This window comes from Schistocerca nitens, chromosome 5 (assembly GCF_023898315.1).
Source record: "Schistocerca nitens isolate TAMUIC-IGC-003100 chromosome 5, iqSchNite1.1, whole genome shotgun sequence".
In the NCBI taxonomy this organism is placed as follows: Eukaryota; Metazoa; Arthropoda; class Insecta; order Orthoptera; family Acrididae; genus Schistocerca; species Schistocerca nitens.
The window spans coordinates 232,039,630-232,063,487 of record NC_064618.1 but is presented as its reverse complement, the minus strand read 5'-3'; the positions used below and the strand labels follow the sequence as shown (position 1 = coordinate 232,063,487).

The 23,858-nt window shown below is 44.1% G+C and overlaps 1 protein-coding gene and 1 non-coding gene across 2 annotated transcripts in view; one reads left to right on the top strand and one right to left on the bottom strand.

Moving 5' to 3' along the window:
• LOC126259486 (soluble guanylate cyclase 89Db-like) overlaps positions 1-23,858 on the top strand; it is a 497,463-nt gene that overhangs the window by 300,507 nt on the left and 173,098 nt on the right. The window contains exon 3 of the mRNA XM_049956325.1: positions 7,328-7,521. Coding sequence (XP_049812282.1) covers positions 7,328-7,521 — 194 coding nt within the window. The remainder of the gene's footprint in view (positions 1-7,327; positions 7,522-23,858) is intronic.
• Positions 5,537-5,641, bottom strand: LOC126261388 (U6 spliceosomal RNA). Its single transcript, XR_007546696.1, has one exon. It is a non-coding gene; the product is annotated as a U6 spliceosomal RNA (small nuclear RNA).

The window sequence follows — 23,858 nt, the reverse complement described above, 5'->3', positions numbered from 1 at the left end:
TATAAATATGTACTACTGTGGTAGGCGTGGGCTACGTCTATCTTGGTTACAAGAATGTGTTCACTATGTTGTTCCGAATAGATAATCCGTGCCCCTATTATTTTATTCATTATTAAACCTACTCCTGAATTACATCTATTTGATTATGTATTTATAACCCTGTATTCACCTGCATACCGTTTCTCCTGCCACCGAATTTCACTAATTCCCGCTATATCTAACTTTAAGCTATCAGTTTCCCTTTTTAAATTTTCTAACCTACCTGCCCGATTAAGGGTTCTGACATTCCACGCTCCGATCCGTAGAAAACCAGTTTTCTTTCTCCTGATAACGACGTCCTCCTGTTAAGTCCCCGCCCAGGGATCCGAATGGGAGACTATATTACCTCCGGAATATTTTACCCAAGTGGACACCATCATCATTTAACCATACAGTAAAGCTGCATGGCCCAGGGAAAAATTACGGTTGTAGTTTCCCCTTGGTTTCAACCGCTCACAGTACCAGCACAGCAAGGCCGTTTTGGTTAGTGTTACAAGGCCAGATAAGTAAATCATCCAGACTGCAACTACTGAAAAGGCTGCTGCCCCCTTCAGGAACCACACGTTTGTCTGGCCTCTCAACAGATAACCCTCCATTGTGTTGCACCTACGGTACGGCTATGTGTATGGCTGAGCCACGCAAGCCTCCCCACCAACGGCAAGGTCCATGGTTCGTGGGGGGCAAAGGTTTTTTAATTCTGAAAATAAAGCTTGTTTTGCAAGTTCTAATCTTTTGGTGTGTGACCTTTCTAAAAATAATTTTTAACTTTTAATTTTTCTTCTTTGTGTATTATGTCCAGTAGAATGAAGCACAAGCTTGGATTGGGAAAGCGTAAGGGAAGAAAACAAATAGTGTTCCTCTAGTGTCTCTAGCAGTAAGCTACCGTCCTCGATTTCTTGACTAATTTCTTGTACTTCTACCAACAGGACTTTTACATATACGGAAACACTTCTCAGGATGGCGCGAGATTGGTTTTCTAGAACAAGATTAAAACGAAACTGATTCATGATAATTTTTTTTTCAGCTCATTCATTACACGTTCCATTAGTATTATGCTTGAAACCTTTCCACGTCTGCTGACAACTGAAACTTTCACTCTAATTTTATACACCTTGTTATCAAACTCTTTCGTCATACGTTATCACGTTGTTTGATGTTGAAATGGCTAGTTGCAGTTCCACACCCAAGATTACACATTTTGCACTCAATACGTTGACGACGCTCGTTCCGTATGGCAAGTTTATTTCGGATACTGGAGCTTATAACAGTTTATGTCGCTCATTTTTCTTTATCTGATTTCAGTCAATAATTTCCACTTGTAAGGTAAAGTTCTTAGCGACATTGTCCACTTCAGAACACGTTCGTTGTTCTAGCTACGTTCAACTCTGAAAGGAAGTTATGTGCAAGTATTTTACGTCTTCTATACAATCTCTCACACTCATCTTCCTATTTAACTATGTTTGCAGCATTATCTTTGGTTTTATTTTTAACTGTTATTGTACCAACGTATGTTGGGAAACAGAGATGGACTTCACCGTCTACACTAGGCCATTGTTCTGCGAAAGGCTATCATATGATTCGCTGATACCAGTATACTTGTGAAATATTAGGGCCAGTACGCTTAGATCGTGCCTGATACGGTTCTGCAGATGAGAAAGCGTTATTCTTCACACAAGGTTTACTAATATGTTCTGTAATACTTCACCTCGTTTGTAGGTATATAAGAATATCTTCGATCCATAGTTATGCGTTTCACAAGGAACCCCTTGAGTGCAAGGTTGCAAGTTCCAATCTTTACTGAGGCTCATTTGAAGGTATTGTGTTAACAGTTATGACAGGAAAAATATTAGCTACTAGTGACTGAAGCATGTGCCTCAGAATGGCGACGGAAAATTGGAGTCCGGGAGGTGTGGAGATCAAACTTCTATGGGATGTATGTATTACATTTCACAAAATGGACATCGCCGAAATTCAAGAAATGTTTAAAACAAACTATTAACTTGCACCATGAACACTGAATGAAAAGTGGTGCGGAAAAGTGATCACAACAGTTCGCACCATCATGATCGAAAGCGAAATTCTTGAGAGTTACAAACCGTGCAGGATGTTCAGATAGGTATTCACTCAATTTATATAGAATCATATTGGTGTAACGGGGCAATGAGATCTGATGGAATGTGGTGGCATGCAAGCGAATGCGAAGCTCTCTATCGTGAAGCTTATCGTAAAACTGGCTATCCTTTAAGGTGTAGCGACAATATGTTTTATAGATACGGACGAAACAAATATTAAGAGGCTGAATTTGTTCAGTGGTTCCAGATGATATGATCTGCAATGTTAGACACTTTTTAGGAGGAACAGTTTGCCCTAAATGAGTAAGATTTTTATACACAGACCAGGGATCAAGCAAAAGCAAACTATTTTAACTAGCTATTGGCCAAAAGCAGCGCTGCTACCATTGCTGTAGTACTCATACGCCCATTTTCCCACGCTAGCATGCTACGATGTAAATATTCCCGGGTGTCCGTGGAAGATCACGCACACGATAAAGAATCATAGAGGGCAGAGCGTCTCCAACTTCTCGCAGCACAATAAATAACTTTCCAGCCAATTTACTATCCAGATTAACAGTCGGCATAATTGCACACGAATGCGTTAAAGCACTGATGTTAACTGATCTTGATACAACTGTCTTGGTACCTCTGATTTCCAGGCTTCCTTTCACATGTATTTTCCTCGTCAAATCCCGATTGGTGGCAGTTGAAAACAAATTCCTTACTGAACGATGGGATAAATTTGTTTATCTCATGCACAGATTTTGGGGCCGATTTCGCAGTTTACTGTGCACCATCAAGTTGATGCTTTCAATTGCGAAGTTATGCAACCATCCTCTGCTTCCCTAGGTTTCATCGTAATCTAATATGTGCATAACGCAGTAAGTCACTATCATGCAAATCCTGTAAATTGTATAGATCATATTTGAAACACAGAAACACTAGATTTGTAACAAGTGCACGATGTCCTCCCTTGAATGTCCATAGTTTCTCTTATGTACTATTCGGTCATAATACTGCAAACTTATTCGAAATTTGTTAATAATTTTTTTTAATGTGCTGCGGATGATCTTCCATATACGTAATTATGTTTAGTACCCGCTCCTAGGACGATGAATGCCTTTTACTAAGTTTAATTGGAGAAGTGATTGTGACTCCCTGTCCGGCAAAGATAATCAACTACGAGGCTCAGTAGCTGCTTCAGTATCACTTTCACTTGCTAAGCACCTATCGTCATCATTGTACCCTTCATGTACATTTTCCGCAAAGTCGTGCGTATACGACACCACATATTCCACTGAGTCATCTTGCAGAAACGGTAATATTTCATCAGCCACCTCCTTCTCAAACTGCAAAATTCCTTATGTTCCTTTCTAACGAAATGTCAACTTCGAACCAGATGTAATGCAATATTTGCTTTGTTTATTGTTGTTATTGCTCTGCTTTGTATAAACACCACTAGCACTGTAGCATTGTGTGAGTTACTCGTCGACTAAGCAGTTCAACAAGTCTCTGTAGCCTCATGCTGTGCTCACCATTGGATACCTCCAGTTACATACCCATGTTGCCATTTGCAGCCATACTGTAATTGCATGGTGGAGAGTATGGGGGCGCCTAATGTCGTAAACATCGTTGGCCTTTTCCGATCTCTCCCCTCCTTGTAGGTATCTACGGCCTGGTGTACCGTAACAGTAAATATTCTGCAGTCAACAGCGTCTAGAGTGAATTTTCAAATCACAGAAACGGTGTTTCCACACGGCGTAATTCCCCGCACGGGAAGACCACAGGTGCTCTACGAACGGACGTCACGTCGCCTCCCTTCTGTGTGCCGTTCAGAAGGTGGTGTCAGGCACACACTTCTACCAGAACTGTACGAAGAGAACAGCGCGGTGTCGACTTCCGGAGCTGACGACCACATCCACGGCCTTCCTGTCGCTCAGTATATAATTCTAACCCACCTTCCTCCTTTCCTACTCCATTACTGCACATTTTAAAAATTTAACCACGTTGTTCAGTTTCCTAACTGCGTAAGCACAAGAAAAACTCTCTAAAATTCATTCAGAGAGAACACGAACGCTGTAAACTTAACATTACCGTGAAACCTAAACACCAGAAAAACACTCTAAGACAAAAAAATCAAAGTGGGGCAGAATTCGGTATTTGTACAGTACAGAGAAACAAATGATTACAGTTTCAGAAAAGCTGGATGATATATTCAAGAAAAAGAGCTTTAGAAACTGAGCAAGGCAGAAGTGCGTTGCTCTACTTCTGACCCAAATGTAAGCAGTTATTCTGATTAGCATTGATTTACAGAGCCGTTGCATGTCCTAGTGAGTTACATCGTGCGAAACTCTGTCCAACTGGCGCGTTAGATCATCAAAATCACGAAATGGTTGGAAAGCCCTGACGGTAACGTTCTCAGTCGAGGAGAGATCCGGAGACTCTTCTGGCCAAGGTAGTGTTTGGCAAGCATGAAGGCAAGCAGTAAAAACTCTCACCCTGTGCGGGCGGGCGCTATCCTGCTGAAATCTAAGCCCACGACGGCTTACTGTGAAAGGCAACTAAATGGGACATAGTTAACACATTAAGTGATGAACTTAGGAACCCATTACAAACCCCTATGTATCGCTCCCACAGGGTTCGTGAATACAAGATTAGAATAACTGCAGCAGGCACGGCGGCATTTAAGCAGTAATGTTGCCATGCTCCCTATGTAAATGGAAAGGGGAAAAGCCATAATAACTAGTACAATGCCGCGCACCCTCTGTCATGCACTATACAGAGGTTTGCAGAGTACAGTCGCAGATGTACATTTTTTCCCCATATCTCTTTATCTACTTCACATCACAGTGCCCTCTAGTCTTGCCCATTCGTCTTCTTCTGCTGTTGGTGCTCCTACTACTACTACTTCTTCTCCATCTTCGTTTCACTGACTCTTCCCTGTTTCTTTTTCCTTTCGTTGCTTTCACTGAAACTGTGCACGGGTCACGCACCCCCGTTACAGATTTCATCAAAGAGAAACATGACATCTACAAAGGCAGTGGTTTTTTTGATCTACAAATCCTCATTAATGATATTAATGTGTAGTGTCTGTTATTTCAGCTATGTCCGAAAGAACACGCTATGCGGAATCAGCATCAGCAGCTGTGATGCATATTATGTAAGCTGATGGTAGACACGGGACAGGGGCGGGGGGGGGGGGGGTGAGAAAGGAAAAGAAAGGGAAGGAAATCATGATATTAGCTGCATTAGGACTTTTTGCAGAGTCAGCTGCGACAAGGGAAAATGTGTGCCGGATTGGGATTCAAATCCAGGGTCCCCTGCTTACTTATTTATTTTCATTTTGTTCATTGTGTTTGGATGTAGCAGACGTCACAACACATAAGTTGAAGTTCACTGTTGGTCCCTTTACTTAGTTTTTTATTACAGGGACCAGCCAGTCAAAATATGTAGAACGCTTCACGATTTTGTGTGTCATCCTTGCCTAGGGGCCATGCTAATCTTCTCTTTTTTTCCTTTATTATAATTTCATTCCCCTGCCCCGCATGGGCAGGAGAGGGCTGGCACAGTCCACCGCCTTCAGCTTTAACAGAAATACAAGGGGAACACTTACATAAAAAATGGGGGAAGAAAGGGGGACATCAAAACACAGTAACTGGAGATAATGGGAGTTAAAATATACACTAATATGGTACTAGAGGGAGCTGTAGAGGGCAAAAACTGTAGAGGAAGACCGAGATTGGAATACGTGAAGCAAATAATTGAGGACGTAGGTTGCAAGTGCTACTCTGAGATGAAGAGGTTAGCACAGGAAAGGAATTCGTGGCGGGCCGCATCCAACCAGTTAGTAGACTGATGACAAAAAAAAAAAAAAAAAAAAAAAAAAAAATGGGGACATTGGGGGACAACTAAGAAGTCGACATAAAGTCAAAAGAACACAGCTGGCAATTCGTTGCACACTTAAAATCATTGGAGTCAAATAGAAGTTAAAAGTCGGCCACATTATAAAAATCACACAGAGCACTCGAAAAACAAAACCACTGGAAACGACGGATCACTCACAAAGAATAAAAACCGCCGGTAGGGACCTGCCAAAAGACTGGAGGTTGTAGAGGAGTAAAATAGAGTGGAGAAGGGATGGGGGACAGGAGGAAGAGGAAAAGGGGGGGACAGGGGGTGCACGAAGAGGCAGGAGACAGTCATGGCGGTAAATGAAAAGGGAAGACAACGTAGGCGGGACACTGAAGGGGAGCACAGGAGAGGGAGGGGGTGTAGGAGGGGGAAAGCCGCTCAGGAGAAGGGAGGGGGAGGAGAGGTAGCCCTGAGGAGGAGGCAGGAGGAAGATGGAGTTAGTCGGTAGGAAGGGTAAACGTCAAGGTGAAACTCATCATCCAGGAGAGGTAGATGCTGGACGTTGCTGTGGGAAAGGAGGTGGAGGGTGTGGAGATGGAGAGACGGTGGGACACAATGGTAAAGGCACGGTAATGGGCTGGGGGTGGAGAGGAAGGGAGACACCAGGGGCTGATGGGGATCGAGTCAGCGGACAATATACACGTTGCGGATGTGTTCAAGGAAAAGGAGAAGGGGAAAGGGGATGAGGTCGTAGATGATGCGTGTGGGAGATGGGAGGCGGATGCAGAAGGCCCAATCTTCTCTGTCGTGTTCCAATTTAGTAGATGTACCGCAGAAGCACGTATCACTGCGCAATGGCACTGAAGATGGTGAATTTGTAGTCCATTGAGGCTTTTTTTTGGAAGAACAGACACTACGCATTCACCTTCAGCGCAGATGTAGATTTCATTCTACCTCCAGCGAGAATCTAAAATTAGCGAGCATGGAGGACATGGACGGGGCTGCAGATAGATGGCGCTAGCTGGGAATGTGGGTTGGCTGCATACCATATAGAGACAGCCCGCGGAAGAGCGACAAACACTGTGTACAGGTGGTGCAATGGTTAATGCAACTCCCCTGCAAGCATACGATTCCAGGTTCCAGTCCAGGCCTGACACATATTTTCGCTTGTCGCCACTGATTCCGCAAAAAGTCCCGATGAATTCCTTCTCTGCCCCTCCCCACATTCAGCTTACTCAATCTTCAGTCTTCATTAATGTTCAGTCTAATTGAGTTTCCAAGAAAAATTAGGTACATGGCAGGTTCCACTGTTGAAATGTTGATTACTGCTCGTCCTCTGTTTACAATAGTGTTTGATTAGTTTTTTGATGTTATGTTGGCAGGTACGACTTGCCCATAAAGGCTACGGGCCGGCACTTCGCGGACTTCCTGCAGAACGTGGACAACATCCACATGCAGATGCGCTTCACCTACCCCAAGATGAAGAGCCCCAGCATGTACATCACGCACGTGGACCCGCACGGCGTCGAACTCGTGTACCGCAGCTCGAGACGCGGATTCGTCCACTACCTGATGGGTAAGTACAGAGGCGAGACAAAGTGGCGATCTGACTCCCTAGGCCAATGCTCATCAAACTTGTTTGCTCAAGAGCCAGTATCGACATTGTGGGGCAGCACTTGGGGCAGCAGACTTACCTATCTTATTATTAATTAGTAAGCTGCATAATTGCTATATTATGAGCTCCCAACAGACCAGCTATAGTAAGGGCGCAGGCTCCCAAGTACTGATGACTAAACGTCAGTACCTATCGCGACACTTCCCGTTGACTGTTCCGTGCTGCCACCCTAGGTGACAAGTTGAGACAGTGTAATTGTCTGACGAAATATTATTGTGTTGTCTGTGTGAGTGGAAGATTCCATGACGTTTCGGGACTGCAGCCGGATGAAGTCGATTTATTGCCACGATATTTCGGCAGTCAGCCATTCTGAGGATTCCAACGGTGGACTACGGAATGTTCAGTAGTCATGACACAGCTCGTGCACTGCTTAAAGATCGCGCATTGTATACAGCATTTTCAGCTATGACGACTCTAACTTATTCAACAATTCGTGGCGTAACGGGCAGTCGGCCTCTCCAAGAAGCAATTCCCAAGTAGTAAGCTAATTCGAACTTCCAAATCACGTTCTTCAGCCCCGATGCTGAAAGAGGACTTCTCCGTATTCTTTTAACGCGTCGACACTCGCGAAGCGCAGCACAGTCTGAACACCATTCTTATAAAGTTGGCTACCCACGCGATGAATAGTTTTCCCTCTACACAGGCCCAAGGACCGAAAGTTTAATTGTAACTACCCTGTACATCATGGGAAGTGGTGTCAGCCTTCTCAGTAAGGAAACGATCATAAATGCACAAGTCTGGGCTAGTGCTCGCACAAAAAAACACCCACCATGAGAACAATCCATAAAAAACACAAGAAAAACAGTAGGAGTTCGTTCCAGCCCATAGAAAATATTAGTTGATGTACCTAGAGAACGAACTAATTGGAAGGAAGTAAATAAGCCATTACTGAGCGATGATGGATGGTAGAGAAATGGACAATTGTACTGAAATGCAGGAGGATCTGCAACGAATTGACGCACGGTGCAGGGAATAGCTATTGAATCTCAATGTAGACAAGTGTAATGTGCTGCGAGTACATAGAAAGAAAGATCCCTTATCATTTAGCTACACTATGGCAGGTCAGCAACTGGAGGCAGTTAATTCTATAAATTGTCTGGGAGTAGGCATTAGGAGTGATTTAAAATGGAATGACCATACAAAATTAATCGTCGGTAAAGCAGATGCCAGACTGAGATTCATTGGAAGAGTCCTAAGGAAATGCACTCCGAAAACAAAGGTAGTAGGTTACAGTACACTTGTTCACCCAGTACTTGAATACTGCTCACCGGTGTGGGATCCGTACCAGATAGGGTTGATAGAAGAGATAGAGAAGATCCAACGGAGAGTAGCGCGCTTCGTTACTGGATCATTTAGTAATCGCGAAAGCGTTACAGAGATGATAAACTCCAGTGGAAGACTCTGCAGGAGAGACGCTCAGTAGCTCGGTACGGGCTTTTGTTGAAGTTTCGAGAACATTCCTTCACCGAGGAGTCAAGCAGTATATTTCTCCCTCCTATGTATATCTCGCGAAGAGACCATGAGGATAAAATCAGAGAGATTAGAGCCCGCCCAGAGGCATACCGACGATCTTTCTTTCCACGAACAATACGAGACTGGAATAGAAGGGAGAACCGAAAGAGGTACTCAAGGTACCCTCTCCCACACACCTTCAGGTGGCTTGCAGAGTGTGGATGTAGATGTAGATGTGGAGAAGAGGACCAAGACGCGGGTGCTTCAGCACGTTGTTGACCACGAAAGCTTCGGTGGCTGGCGGTCGGTTACATGTAGAACCGGAAGCGAGCCCTAGAGATGCGACTGAATTCCTGTCGTTAAGTTTCCCGTACACGTTTGAGTTCATTCTAGCGAAGTCCAACACATGTTGCGACTGGGTTGGTGGCAGTCTTGAACACCAATCTTCACGATGTATCGAAACCAACCGACGGTGACACACTGGACTCGCATTCGGGAGGACGACGGTTCAATCCCGTCTCCAGCCATCCTGATTTAGGTTTTCCGTGATTTCCCTAAATCGTTTCAGGCAAATGCCGGGATGGCTCCTTTGAAAGGGCACGGCCGATTTCCTTCCCACTCCTCCCCTAACCCGAGCTTGCGCTCCGTCTCTAATGACCTCGTTGTCGACGGGACGTTAAACACTAACCACCACCACCAACCGACGGTGACTGCTTTACAGCTGTCTCGGCAGCGTTTATCCTTCGATTTTGTCTACTTGGTGGAGACAAGGTAAAGTGGAAAGTGGCAACACTGCCAGAAAGTGGTTCCATGCAGTCAACGTGACCAGGGAGGCAGTGCTGATCCTCCTGTGGTGTTCCAGAGGCGGGGAAGACACCCTGACTTTTAAATGGTCAATCTGCGTTGGCTGCAGCCCAGCGCTCCCTTGGGGAAAAGATTTTCTTGTGCGAAAGGGTGATGGTGGAGCAAATTTGAATGTGATACCCCTGTCTTCATTTCCCATGAACAAGCCGTCAAGTGGAAATACTTTACTTACTGATTTCCGGAAATCTAAAATTTATGTGGACGTTTTCATCCTGTGGTCCTTTTTCTTTGCCACACGCTAGTCGGTTATCATATTTGCCAGCTCGTTATGTACGCAGTCATATTGCAGATGTGGATTGGTTTATTTTCAGTTTCCTGTACAGTTCCAATCTGTGCTTAGATTCAATATTAATTAAATATTTCTTTTCCGCAGTCAGGCCTGAATATTAGAGAAGTCTTCTCTATACAATGTGCATATGGTGGATGCTGAACTGTCAGCAGAGGAAGATTACACTTCTCATATGCACACAACTACTGCACTTTTATCCTGTCTGATCCTATGTTCACATCCTTGTCAATAGTTTCGCAAAATCAGTAGGCTCTTCCGGTCCCCAATCATTGTGTGGCGTCTCAGGGAAGGGCAATACTGGAATGGTTTCGTGCCAACTTATTTCGAACCAAAAACCCAACAGCAATCATAGTACTTTAATTGTCCTGAACTTTTTAACAATTTTTTGCTGAATAAATCGTTTTTCTTTAATAGAATGTCTCTCCGATGAGTTCAAGCGACAGCTTGCAATATTTTTGTCGAAAGGCTGAATCACAGACAAACACTTCAGTGTAGGGCACATAATTATGAAACTGAAACAGTATATTTATCATCGGTTCCTTCCAGCGTGGTTTGTTCTCTTTGTACCACACGCTTAGCAGTTCTATAATGTACCGGAAACAGGATTTACGGGTATCACAGAAGTAAGAGGAATTCGTGAGAGACAAAACATGCAAGTGTCACTCTAGCTGTATGGTAAATATTGTTTGAGGATTATTCGGTTCACTAAGAACCATTTAACAGTTTGGAAGTACCACATGTAAACTAAATCAGTTTTGTACTTTTACGATTGAGCCGTTACGTGGGTGAGAAGGTAAGTTTCATTACTGACTTCTTCTTCCTCTTTACTGTATCTGTCATCTGAAGTGTTTCAGCTGGAGGCTCTCCATCGTGTTCTGTTCTGACCATCTTTCTTCATCTGTTTGTATGTTCGTCCATTTACACACATCAGAAAATGTTTTGCATCACCATGGTTCCCAGAACTCCTGAAGATAGACGTTGACTGTGGATATTGTATCACAGACACAGTCCTCTTGACTGTTCAGAGATGTCACCAAACCCGCCCAAAGATGTAAACAACCAGTCATGAGCAGCTCCTATTAGACGGAGGGGGTCCGACAGCCGATCAGTTCCAATCTTCCACCAGGAAGGAGGTACACGGCTCGTGTTGGCTGTAGTTCAACCATTCCTAGACGGTCAATTTCGTGGTTCTACATCTACTTGATTACGCTGCTATTCACAATTAAGTGTCTGGTAGGGGGTTCAATGAACTCTACCGTTCCACTCTCGAAAGGCGCGCGGGAAAACGAGCACTTAAATTTTTCTGTGCGAGCCCTGATTTCTCTTATTTCATCGTGATGACAATTTCACCCTATGTAGGTAGATGCCAACAGGATGTTTTCGCAATCGGAGGAGAAAACTGGTGATTGAAATTTCATGAGAAGATCCCGTCGCAACGAAAAACGTCTTTATTTTAATGATTGCCACTCCAATTCACAAATGGTTCAAATGGCTCTGAGCGCTATGGGACTCAACTGCTGTGGTCATAAGTCCCCTAGAACTTAGAACTACTTAAACCTAACTAACCTAAGGACAGCACACAACACCCAGCCATCACGAAGCAGAGAAAATCCCTGACCCCGCCGGGAATCGAACCCGGGAACCCGGGCGTGGGAAGCGAGAACGCTACCGCACGACCACGAGATGCGGGCTCCAATTCACATATCATGTCCGTGGCACTATCTCCCCTATTCGCGATAATAAAAAACGAGCCGCCCTTCTTTGAACTTTTTCGATGTCATCCGTCAGTCCCACCTGATGTGGATCCCACATGGCTCAGCAAATCTCAAGAATAGGGTGGACAAGCGTGGTGTAAGCAGTCTCTTTAGTAGACCTGTTGCATCTTCTAAGTGTTCTGCCAATGAATCGCGGTCTTTGATTTGCTCTACCCACAACATTATCTATGTAATCGTTCCAATTTAGGTTATTTGTAATTGTAATCTGTTGTGTACATAGTTCCGCGTAGTCAGCTCGTACACAACTTTCCCACTAAGCACAACAGCGCAGGCGCAGCGCTCGTCCGTCTCCGCACTACGAGATGGCGCTGTCTTAGAAACGGACCAAATTCTGCTTCCGCCGATCCGCGTATTAATATGTAACGCAGCCAATGAGATTGCTGCTAACGTAGAACCTTTTGTCCTTGCGGATCACACTCGCGCAGTGATACCTGAACGCGCGAGGTATTATAACGAGTGTACAGACCTCCGATTAGTCAGTCTGCATTTGTCTGCATTTGTCTGTACCAGTCTATAGTCAAGTTTCAGTCTGCGCCTAATAAGATTATCATATTCCTGTACATAGCCATGAAGATAAATGAATAGACACTTTGTCAAGTATCAGAGATATGTGAGAATAAGATTAACATACCAAGACCAAAGGAACTTCAGAGTGTCAGTTGTAAATAGCATCCAGAATCAAGTTAAGTAAAGTTTATGATTATTATTATTTTAATAAATGTGTGTGAAAATTAATCAAGTTCTGTTTAAAGTTGGTCACCGTCAATCTGCTACTCTAAGTGTGCAAGTGGCATTTCTATCGTCTGACCTAACGGCAGAAGATAAAACACACCACGATAAGACCACGAGACATATTGCTGACACTCGCCTACTTCGTTAGAGCGACAAGTCAAATAATCTGATGGTGTGTGTACCGAAGGTCTTACAGTACGCACACCACGTAATCCCTAAGTATTCAGCTGAATTTACAGCCTTCAGATTTGTGTGACTTATCACGTAGTCGAAATTTAGCGGATTTCTTTTAATACTCACACTTTCCTTTATTCAGGGTCAATTTCCACTTTTTGCACCACACAGATATATTATCTAAATCATTTTGAAATTCGTTTTGGTCATCTGATGATTTTACAGGGCCGTAAATGACAGCATCATCTGCAAATAATCTAAAAGGGCTACTTAGATCGTCTCCTATGTCGTTAATATATATCAGGAACAATAGAGGACCTAGAACGCTTCCCTGGGGAAAGCCGGATATTACTTCTGTTTTACTCGATGACTTTCCTTCAGTTACTAAGAACTGTGGTCTTTCTGACCGGAAATCACGAATCCAGTCGCACAAATGAGGCGATATTCCATAGGTACGCAGTTTGGCTAGAAGACGCTTGTGAGGAACGGTGTCGAAAGTCTTTTGAAAATCTAAAAATATGGAATCAATTTGACATACCTTGTCGACAGAACTCATTACTTCATGGGTATAAAGTGCTAGTAGTGTTTCACAAGAACGATGTTTCCTGAATCCGTGCTGACTATGTGCCAATAAATCGTTTTCTTCGAGGTAATTCATAATGTTCGAATACAATTTATCTTACAAAACACTACTGCAAATCGACGTTAGTAACATGGGCTAATAATTCAGCGGATCACTCCTATTTCCCTTTTTGGTGTGACTTGAGCAATTTTCCAGTCTTTAGGTACGAAACTTTCTGTGAACGAGCGGTTGTATATAATTGCTAAATATGGAGTTATCGCTTTAGCATACTCTCAAAGAAACTTGACTGGTATACAGTCTGGACCGGAGGCCTTGCCTTTATTAAATGATTTAAGCTGCTTTCTATACCGAGTATAGCTGCTTCTATGTTTCTCATCTTCGCAATTGTTCTTGATTGGAAGTCAGGAAATTTTCTCCGTCTTTTTTGGTGAAGGAGTTTCGAAAACCATGTTTAATAACTCTACGTTAGTGGCTCTGTCATCAGTGACTTCACCGTTGTTACCGCGCAGTGAAGGTATTGATTGCGTCTTGCCACTGGTGTGATTTATATACGACCAGAATCTCTTTGGGTTTTTTGCCAGATTCCGAGACAGAGATTCGTTTTGGAAATTATTTTGCGTTCTTTTAAATTTGACATGCTTTTTCCGTTGCTTCTGCAACAGCGATCTGATCCGTTTTGTGTACCATGGGGGATCAGTACCATCGCTTATTAATTTATTTGGTATATATCTCTCAATTCCCCCCCCCCCCCCGCCCCCAACCCCCATGAACCATGGGACCTTGCCGTTGGTGGGGAGGCTTGCGTGCCTCAACGATAGCCGTACCGTAGGTGCAACCACAACGGAGGGGTATCTGTTGAGAGTCCAGACAAACCAGTGGTTTATTGAAGAGGGGCAGCAGCCTTTTCAATAGTTGCAGGGGCAACAGTCTGGATGATTGACTGACCTCGCCTTGTAACACTAGCCAAAACGGCCTTGCTGTGCTGGTACTCCGAACAGCTGAAAGCAAGGGGGAACTACAGCCATAATTTTTCCCGAGGGCATCAGCTTTACTGTATGATTAAATCATGATGGCGTCCTCTTGGGTAAAATATTCCGGAGGTGAAATAGTCCCCCATTCGGATCTCCGGGCGGGGACTAAACAAGAGGTCGTCGATATCAGGAGAAAGAAAACTGGCGTTCTACGGATCGGAGCGTGGAATGTCAGATCCCTTAATCGGGCAGGTAGGTTAGAAAATTTAAAAAGGAAAATGGATAGGTTAAAGTTAGATATAGTGGGAATTAGTGAAGTTCGGTGGCAGGAGGAACAAGACTTTTGGTCACGTGATCACATGGTTATAAATACAAAATCAAATAGGGGTAATGCAGGAGTAGGTTTAATAATGAATAAAAAAATAGGAGTGCGGGTAAGCTACTACAAACAGCATAGTGAACGCATTGTTGTGGCCAAGATAGACACGAAGCCCACGCCTACTACAGTAGTACAAGTTTATATGACAACTAGCTCTGCAGATGGTGAAGAAATTGATGAAATGTATGATGAGATAAAATAAATTATTCAGGAAGTGAAGGGTGATGAAAATTTAATAGTCATGGGTGACTGGAATTCGAGAGTAGGAAAAGGAAGAGAGGGAAACATATTAGGTGAATATGGATTGGGGGGAAGAAATGCATTGGTGGAATTTTGCACAGAGCATAACTTAATCATAGTTAACACTTGGTTCAAGAATCGTGAAAGAAGGTTGTATACATGGAAGAACCCTGGAGATACTAGAAGCTTTCAGATTGATTATATAATGGTACGACAGAGATTTAGGAACCAAATTTTAAATTGTACGACATTTCCAGGGGCAGATGTGGACTCTGACCACAATCTATTATGAACTGTAGATTAAAATTGAAGAAACTGCAAAAAGGTGGGAATTTAAGGAGATGGGACCTGGATAAACTGAAAGAACCAGAGGTTCAGTGAGAGCATAAAGGAACAATTGACAGGAATGGGAGAAAGAAATACAGTAGAAGAAGAATAGGTAGCTTTGAGGAATGAAATAGTGAAGGCTGCAAAGGTTAAAGTATGTAAAAACACGAGGGCTAGTAGAAATCCTTGAGTAACAGAAGAAATACTGAATTTAATTGATGAAAGGAGAAAATACAAAAATGCAGTAAGTGAAGCAGGGAAAAAGGAATACAAACGTCTCAAAAATGAGATCGACAGGAAGTGCAAAATGGCTAAGCAGCGATGGCTACAGGACAAATGTAAGGATGTAGAGGCTTATCTCACGAGGGGTAAGATAGATACTGCCTACAGGAAAATTAAAGAGACCTTTGGAGAAAAGAGAACAACTTGCACGAACATCAAGAGCTCAGATGGAAACCCAGTTCTAAGCAAAGAAGGGAAATCAGAAAGGTGGAAGGGGTATATAGAGGGCCTATACAAGGGTGATGTTCTTGATTACAATATTATGGAAATGGAAGAGGAGGTAGATGAAGATGAAATGGGAGATATGACACTGCGTGAAGAGTTTGACAGAGCACTGAAATACCTAAGTCGAAACAAGGCCCCAGGAGTAGACAAAATTCCATTAGAACTACTGAAAGCCTTGGGAGAGCCAGTCGTGACAAAACTCTACCATCTGGTGAGCAAGATGTATGAGGCAGACGAAATTCCCTCAGACTTCAAGAAGAATATAATAATTCCAATTCCAAAGAAAGCAGGTGTTGACAGATGTGAAAATTACCGAACTATCAGTTTAATAAGTCACAGCTGCAAAATACTAACGCGAATTCTTTACAGACGAATGGAAAAACTGGTAGAAGTCGACCTCGGGGAAGATCAGTTTGGATTTCGTAGAGGTAATACTGACCCTACGACTTATCTTAGAAGAAAGATTAAGGAAAGGCAAACCTACGTTTCTAGCATTTGTATACTCAGAGAAAGCTTTTGACAATGCTGACTAGAATACTCTCTTTCAAATTCTGAAGGTGGCGGAGTTAAAATAGAGGGAGCGAAAGGCTATTTACAATTTGTACAGGAAGCAGATGGCTGTTATAAGAGTCGAGGGACATGAAAGGGAAGCAGTGATTGGGAAGGGAGTGATACAGGGTTGTAGCCTCTCCCCCGATGCTATTCAATCTGTATATTGAGCAAGCAGTAAAGGCAACAAAAGAAAAGTTCGGAGTAGGTATTAAAATCCATGGAGAAGAAATAAAAACTTTGAGGTTCGCCGATCTGACTTGGAAGCGCAGTTGAACGGAATGGACAGTGTCTTGAAAGGAGGGTATAAGATGAACATCAACAAAAGCAAATCAAGGATAATGGAATGTAGTCGAATTAAGTCAGGTGTTGCTGAGGTAATTAGATTAGGAAATGAGACACTTAAAGTAGTAAAGGAGTTTTGCTATTTGGGGAGCAAAATAACTGATGATGGTCGAAGTAGAGAGGATATAAAATGTAGACTGGCAATGGCAAGGAAAGCGTTTCCGAAGAAGAGAAATTTGTTAACATCGAGTATTGATTTAAGTGTCCGGGAGTCGTTTCTGAAAGTATTTGTATGGAGTGTAGCCATGTATGGAAGTGAAACATGGGTGATTGTTTAGACAAGAAGAGAATAGAAGCTTTCGAAATGTAGTGCTACAGAAGAATGCTGAAGATTAGATGGGTATATCACATAACTAATGAGGAGGTATTGAATGGAATTGGGGAGAAGAGGAGTTTGTGGCACAACCTGACCAGAAGAAGGGATCGGTTGTTAGTACATGTTCTGAGGCATCAAGGGATCACCAATTTGGTACTGGTAGGCAGCGTGGAGGGTAAAGATCGTAGAGGGAGACCAGCAGATGAATACACTAAGCAGATTGAGAAGGATATACGCAGCAGTAGGTACTGGGAGATGAAGAAGCTTGCACAAGATAGAGTAACATGGAGAGCTGCATTAAACCAGTTTCAGGACTGAAGACCACAACAACATCTCTCAATTGCCGTCGATACGATCCCTTTGAAATCATTCCACATCTTTTCTATGCTTACGTGATCAGATCGGAAAGAGTGGAGACTGTCTCTTAAAAAGGCGTTTAGAGCATTTTTATCAGCATATATGTACTTGGCGTTTCTTTTTTATGGTTGCGGGTGTTAACGGTATTCAACCTAGCAGCAACTGCCTTGTGGTCGTTAATCCCTGTATTCGTCCTGATAATCCCTATTTGTCCGGGATTATTTGTTGCTAAGAGGTCAAGGATGCTTTCGCAACCATTTACGTTTCGAGTGGGCTCATGAAGTAATTGTTCAAAATAATTTTCTGAAAAAGCATTCAGTACAATTTCGGATGACGTTTCATGCCTGCCGCCGGCTTTAAACATATAATTTTTCCAGCGTATTGAGGGTAGACTGAAGTTGGCACCGACTATAATTGTATGAGTGGGTTACCTATTTTAAATATGACTCAAGTTGTCTTTCAACTGTTCAGCAACAGTATCTTCTGACAGCAATAAATACTCCACCACCAATTGTATTTAACTATCCTTTCTGAACACTGTTAGGTCGTTTGAAAAAATTTCGGATGAACTTATTTCCAGCTTCAGCCAGCTTTCCGTACCTATAACTATTTGAGCTTCAGTGCTTTCTATTAGGGCTTGGAGCTCTGGTTCCTTCCCACGACAATTTACGCTACAATACCGATCGTTTATACAACTACCTTACTGTGTTTTCCTTCGCCCTTTCAGACGGACGCACTTTCTGTGGTTTCCTGAGACCCTCTAACCTAAAAAACTGCCCAGTCCGTTCCACACAACCCCCGCTACCCGTGTAGCCGCTTTCTGGGTGTAATGGACTCCTGACCTATTAAGCAAAACCCGGAAACCCACCGCCCGATGGCGCAAGTCAACGAATATGCAGCCTGCACGGTCACAGAACCGCCTGAGTCTCTGATTCAGACCCTCCACTCGGATCTGCACCGGACCACAGCTGCAGATGTTGAGCTCCGCCTTTATCTTGCAAGCAAGAGTGGCAGTCTTTACCATTTCCTCTATCCCCCGAAACCAGAGAGAATCTCCTCCGACCCAGAGCGACACACGTCATTGGTACCGACATGGGCCACCAACTGCAGTTGGCTGCACCCCATACTCTTCATGGCATCCGGAAGCACCCTTTACACATCCGGAATGACTCCCCTCGATATGCACACGGAGTGCATACTGGCATCTTTCCCCTCCTTGGAAGCCGTGCCCCAACTACCAGCAAACCCACCCTCCGTGAATGCCCAGACCTTGCGGGCTGAGAAGCTTCCTCTGTAATAGGGTGGACGACTGGATCCGGCTTACAGACTTTGTCAGCCACAGATAACACCCGAAACCTGTTTGTCAAACGAACGTGGGAGGCCCTACGATCGGCACCTCGGGAAGTCTTTCGCTGCCTGCCAGACTTTGGAATGATTTCCCACTCGATCACGGGTGAGGGGTCAACCTCAGTGCAGGCTGCACCTGGGGCGGTCACAGCAGTGGACCGATCGAGGGACACGTGTGTCGTGCTCGACGTCCCTCGCATACCCTCGTCAGACCACCCACAGTGATGCTCCTTGGCAGCAGCGTCACGCTGTGTGACGGAAGGCAACACTGCATGGAGCTGTGAGCGAATGGTCACCAACTCAGCTCGCATCTCCACGTAGCAATCACAGTGCCTATCCATTACCGAAGTAGCTCCTGTTTTGAACTCGTAAAAATGTGTAATAAACTAATGGCGTACTCGCCTTATTAGCAGCAGGAACTCGAGCGGCTCTGTCACTGACGTTCTAACCGATCCGCATTGTTACTTTGTGCTAGGAAGGGCTCTCAATAAGGGAAGTGTCTAGGCGTCTCGGAGTGAACCAAAGCGATGTTGTTTGGACATGGAGGAGATACAGAGAGACAGGAAATGTCAGTGACATGCCTCGCTCGAGTCGCCGAAGGGCTACTACTGCAATGGATGACTACATACTCCACAAATTAGCGTAAATGACCTGGGGAGCAGGTGCAGAGACACTCCATACCACCGCTCTAAGCTTGGTCTACTCAACAGCTGAATACTGCCCATCGGTGAGGCTAAGCAGACCGCACGTGGGAAAAGTAGATGTGGTGCTAAATCAGACGATGCGAATAATTGCTGGAGCTATTAAAAAAACTCCACTCTACTGGCTACCAGTCCTCAGTAACATCTAACCGCCTTATATACGACGACGCAATATACTCATTTTTTTTTTTTTTTTTTTTTTTTTTTGTCATCAGTCTACTGACTGGTTTGATGCGGCCCGCCACGAATTCCTTTCCTGTGCTAACCTCTTCATCTCAGAGTAGCACTTGCAACCTACGTCCTCAATTATTTGCTTGACGTATTCCAATCTCTGTCTTCCTCTACAGTTTTTGCCCTCTACAGCTCCCTCTAGTACCATGGAAGTCATTCCCTCATGTCTTAGCAGATGTCCTATCATCCTCTCCCTTCTCCTTATCAGTGTTTTCCACATATTCCTTTCCTCTCCGATTCTGCATAGAACCTCCACATTCCTTACCTTATCAGTCCACCTAATTTTCAACATTCGTCTATAGCACCACATCTCAAATGCTTCGATTCTCTTCTGTTCCGGTTTTCCCACAGTCCATGTTTCACTACCATACAATGCTGTACTCCAGACGTACATCCTCAGAAATTTCTTCCTCAAATTAAGGCCGGTATTTGATATTAGTAGACTTCTATTGGCCAGAAATGCTTTTTTTGCCATAGCGAGACTGCTTTTGATGTCCTCCTTGCTCCGTCCGTCATTGGTTATTTTACTGCCTAGGTAGCAGAATTCCTTAATTTCATTGACTTCGTGACCATCAATCCTGATGTTAAGTTTCTCGCTGTTCTCATTTCTACTACTTCTCATTACCTTCGTCTTTCTCCGATTTACTCTCAAACCATACTGTGTACTCATCAGACTGTTCATTCCGTTCAGCAGATCATTTAATTCTTCTTCACTGTCACTCAGGATAGCAATGTCATCAGCGAATCGTATCATTGATATCCTTTCACCTTGTATTTTAATTCCACTCCTGAACCTTTCTTTTATTTCCATCATTGCTTCCTCGATGTACAGATTGAAGAGTAGGGGCGAAAGGCTACAGCCTTGTCTTACACCCTTCTTAATACGAGCACTTCGTTCTTGATCGTCCACTCTTATTATTCCCTCTTGGTTTTTGTACATATTGTATATGACCCGTCTCTCCCTATAGCTTACCCCTACTTTTTTCAGAATCTCGAATAGCTTACACCATTTTATATTGTCGAACGCTTTTTCCAGGTCGACAAATCCTATGAAAGTGTCTTGATTTTTCTTTAGCCTTGCTTCCATTATTAGCCGTAACATCAGAATTGCCTCTCTCGTCCCTTTACTTTTCCTAAAGCCAAACTGATCGTCACCTAGCGCATTCTCAATTTTCTTTTCCATTCTTCTGTATATTATTCTTGTAAGCAGCTTCGATGCATGAGCTGTTAAGCTGATTGTGCGATAATTCTCGCACTTGTCAGCTCTTGCCGTCTTCGGAATTGTGTGGATGATGCTTTTCCGAAAGTCAGATGGTATGTCGCCAGACTCATATATTCTACACACCAACGTGAATAGTCGTTTTGTTGCCACTTCTCCCAATGATTTTAGAAATTCTGATGGAATATTATCTATCCCTTCTGCCTTATTTGACCGTAAGAGAGTTTAAAAAGATCTCCAGTAATACAGCACTGCCAATCCAGCAGGACCTTACTGTGTTTAGAAGACTCAAATCCATAAATCCCCCTGTGAAGACTGCACAGTAACTTCTGCCCCAAAACTACAACGGCGTTGAAATCTGGCGAACGGACTAGAAAAACAGAGACAATCCAATATGGCATAATTTATTTGAGACTCCCAACCATCCAGCGAGCTTTCACCTCCGAAGGAAAACCTGGGTAACATTGAACAGAATACGGAGAGCCCATGGCCGATGCGGATCCTCGATGTACAGATGGAACGAGACCAGTCCCTGGTTGCGACTGTGGTGCCAAAGAACAAACCATCCACCACAGCGTCAGCGAGTGTCCACTGAGGGCGTTCATTGGCACTGATTACGACTTCCTGAGGGCAATACCACAAGCTGTGTAATGGCTGCAGAATCTAAGTGTGGAATTGTGATTGCTGAAAATACTGGAATCTGAACTTTATCCCCTCTTATTGTTTTGTAATGTAGTTGTACATTTATTGTTATGATTGTATTTTATTATGTTTGTATCCTATATTTTAACAGTGTATATTCTCTTTTATGCTGTATCCAATGTAGTGTGTCATGCCATAAGCTAAATAAATAAAACCGCTACCTACGGATCAATGCTCGGAGGAACCCTGACAGCAACACCACCATGTTGAATAATGCTTTTCGTGCAGCCACAGGACGTCGTGCTACGATTTAAACGGTGCGCAATAGGCTGCATGATGCGCAGCTTCACTCTCGTCGTCCACGGCGAGGTCCATCTTTGCAACCACGACACCATGCAGCGCGGGACAGATGGGCTCAGCAACATGCCGAATGGACCGCTCAGGATTGGCATCACGTTCTCTTCACCGATGAGTGTCGCATTTGCTTTCAGCCAGACAATCGTTGGAGACCTGTTTGGAGGCAACCCTGTCAGGCTGAACGCCTTAGATACACTGTCCAGCGAGTGCAGCAAGGTGGAGGTTCCCTACTGTTTTGGGGTGGCATTATGTGGGGCCGACGTACGCCGCTGGTGATCATGGAAGGCGCCGTAACGGTTGTACTACGATACGTGAATACCATCCTCCGACCGATAGTGCAACCATATCGACAGCATATTGACGAGGAATTCGTCTTCATGGACGACTGCACATCTTGTGATTGACTTACTTCAAGATAACGACATCGCTCGACTAGAGTGGCCACCATGTTCGCCAGACACGAAACCTATAGAACATGCCTGGGATGGATTGAAAAGGGTTGATTATGGACGACGTGACCCACGAACCACGCTGAAGGACAACCTGGACCAACAGTGCCTCGATGAACTTGTGGATAGTATGTCACGACGAATACAGGCGTGCATCAATGCAAGAGGACGTGCTACTGGGTATTATAGGGTGTGTACAGCAATATCCTTTATTCCAGGAGTGCTGGTTCTGCAAGGTTTGCAGAAGAGCTTCTGTGAAGTTTGGAAGGTAGGAGATGAGGTACTGGCAGAATTGAAGCTGTGAGGACGGGTCGTGAGTCGTGCTTGGGTAGTTCAGGTGGTAGAGCACTTGCCCACGAAGGCAAAGGTCCTGAGTTCGAGTATCGGTCCGGCACACAGTTGTAATCTGCCAGGAAGTTTCATATCAGCGCACACTCCGCTGCCGAGTGAAAATCTCATTCTGAAAAACATGTTAACTTGAGCTTCTTTTTGCTTATTCTCATCTCTTTTGTCTTTTCTTTATTTATCTTCATTCCAGACTCGTCGCCCTTTCTTGATGTAGAATTCATTGTGAAAATAATATGAACTTACCCTGTCATAAATCGCTCCTATCACTTAATGCCACAAATCACACTGAGGAGCCAAAGAAAGTGGTACAACTGCCTAATATCTTGTAGGGCCCCCACGAGTAAGCGGAAGTGCCGCAACACGACGTGGCATGAGCTCGACTAATGTCAGAAGTAGCGCTAGAGGGAATAGCGCCATGAATCCTACAGGGCTGTCCATAAATCCGTAATACAAGGAGAGAGAGATCTCTTCTGACTAGCACGTTGCAACGCATCCCAGATATGCTCAATAATGTTCATGTATGGGGAGTTTGTTGGCCAGCGTTCCTGGAGCCACTTTGTAGAAATTCTGGACGTGTGAATTGTCGCACTGTCCTGCTGGAATTGACCGTCGAATGCACAATGGACATGAATGGACGCAGGTGATCGGACAGGATGCTTACATACGTGACACCTGTCAGAGTCGTATCTAGACGTATCAGGGGTCCCATATCACTCCAACTGCACACGCCCCACATCATTACAGAGCCTCCACCAGTTTGAATAGTTCCCAGCTGACATGCAGTGTCCATGGATTTATGAGGTTGCCTCCATGCCCTTACATGTCCATCCGCTCCATACAATTTGAAATGAGACCCGTCCGAGCACGAAATATGTTTCCAGTCATCAACAGTCCAATGGCGGTGTTGACGGGCCCAGGTGAGGCTTAAAGCTTTCTGTCGTGCAGTCATCAAGGGTACACGATTGGGCCTTCGGCTCAGAAACCCCATATCGATGATGTGTCGTTGAATGGTTCGCACGCTGACACTTCTTGATGGCCCAGCACTGAAATCTGCAGCAATTCGCGGAAGGGTTGCACTTCTGTC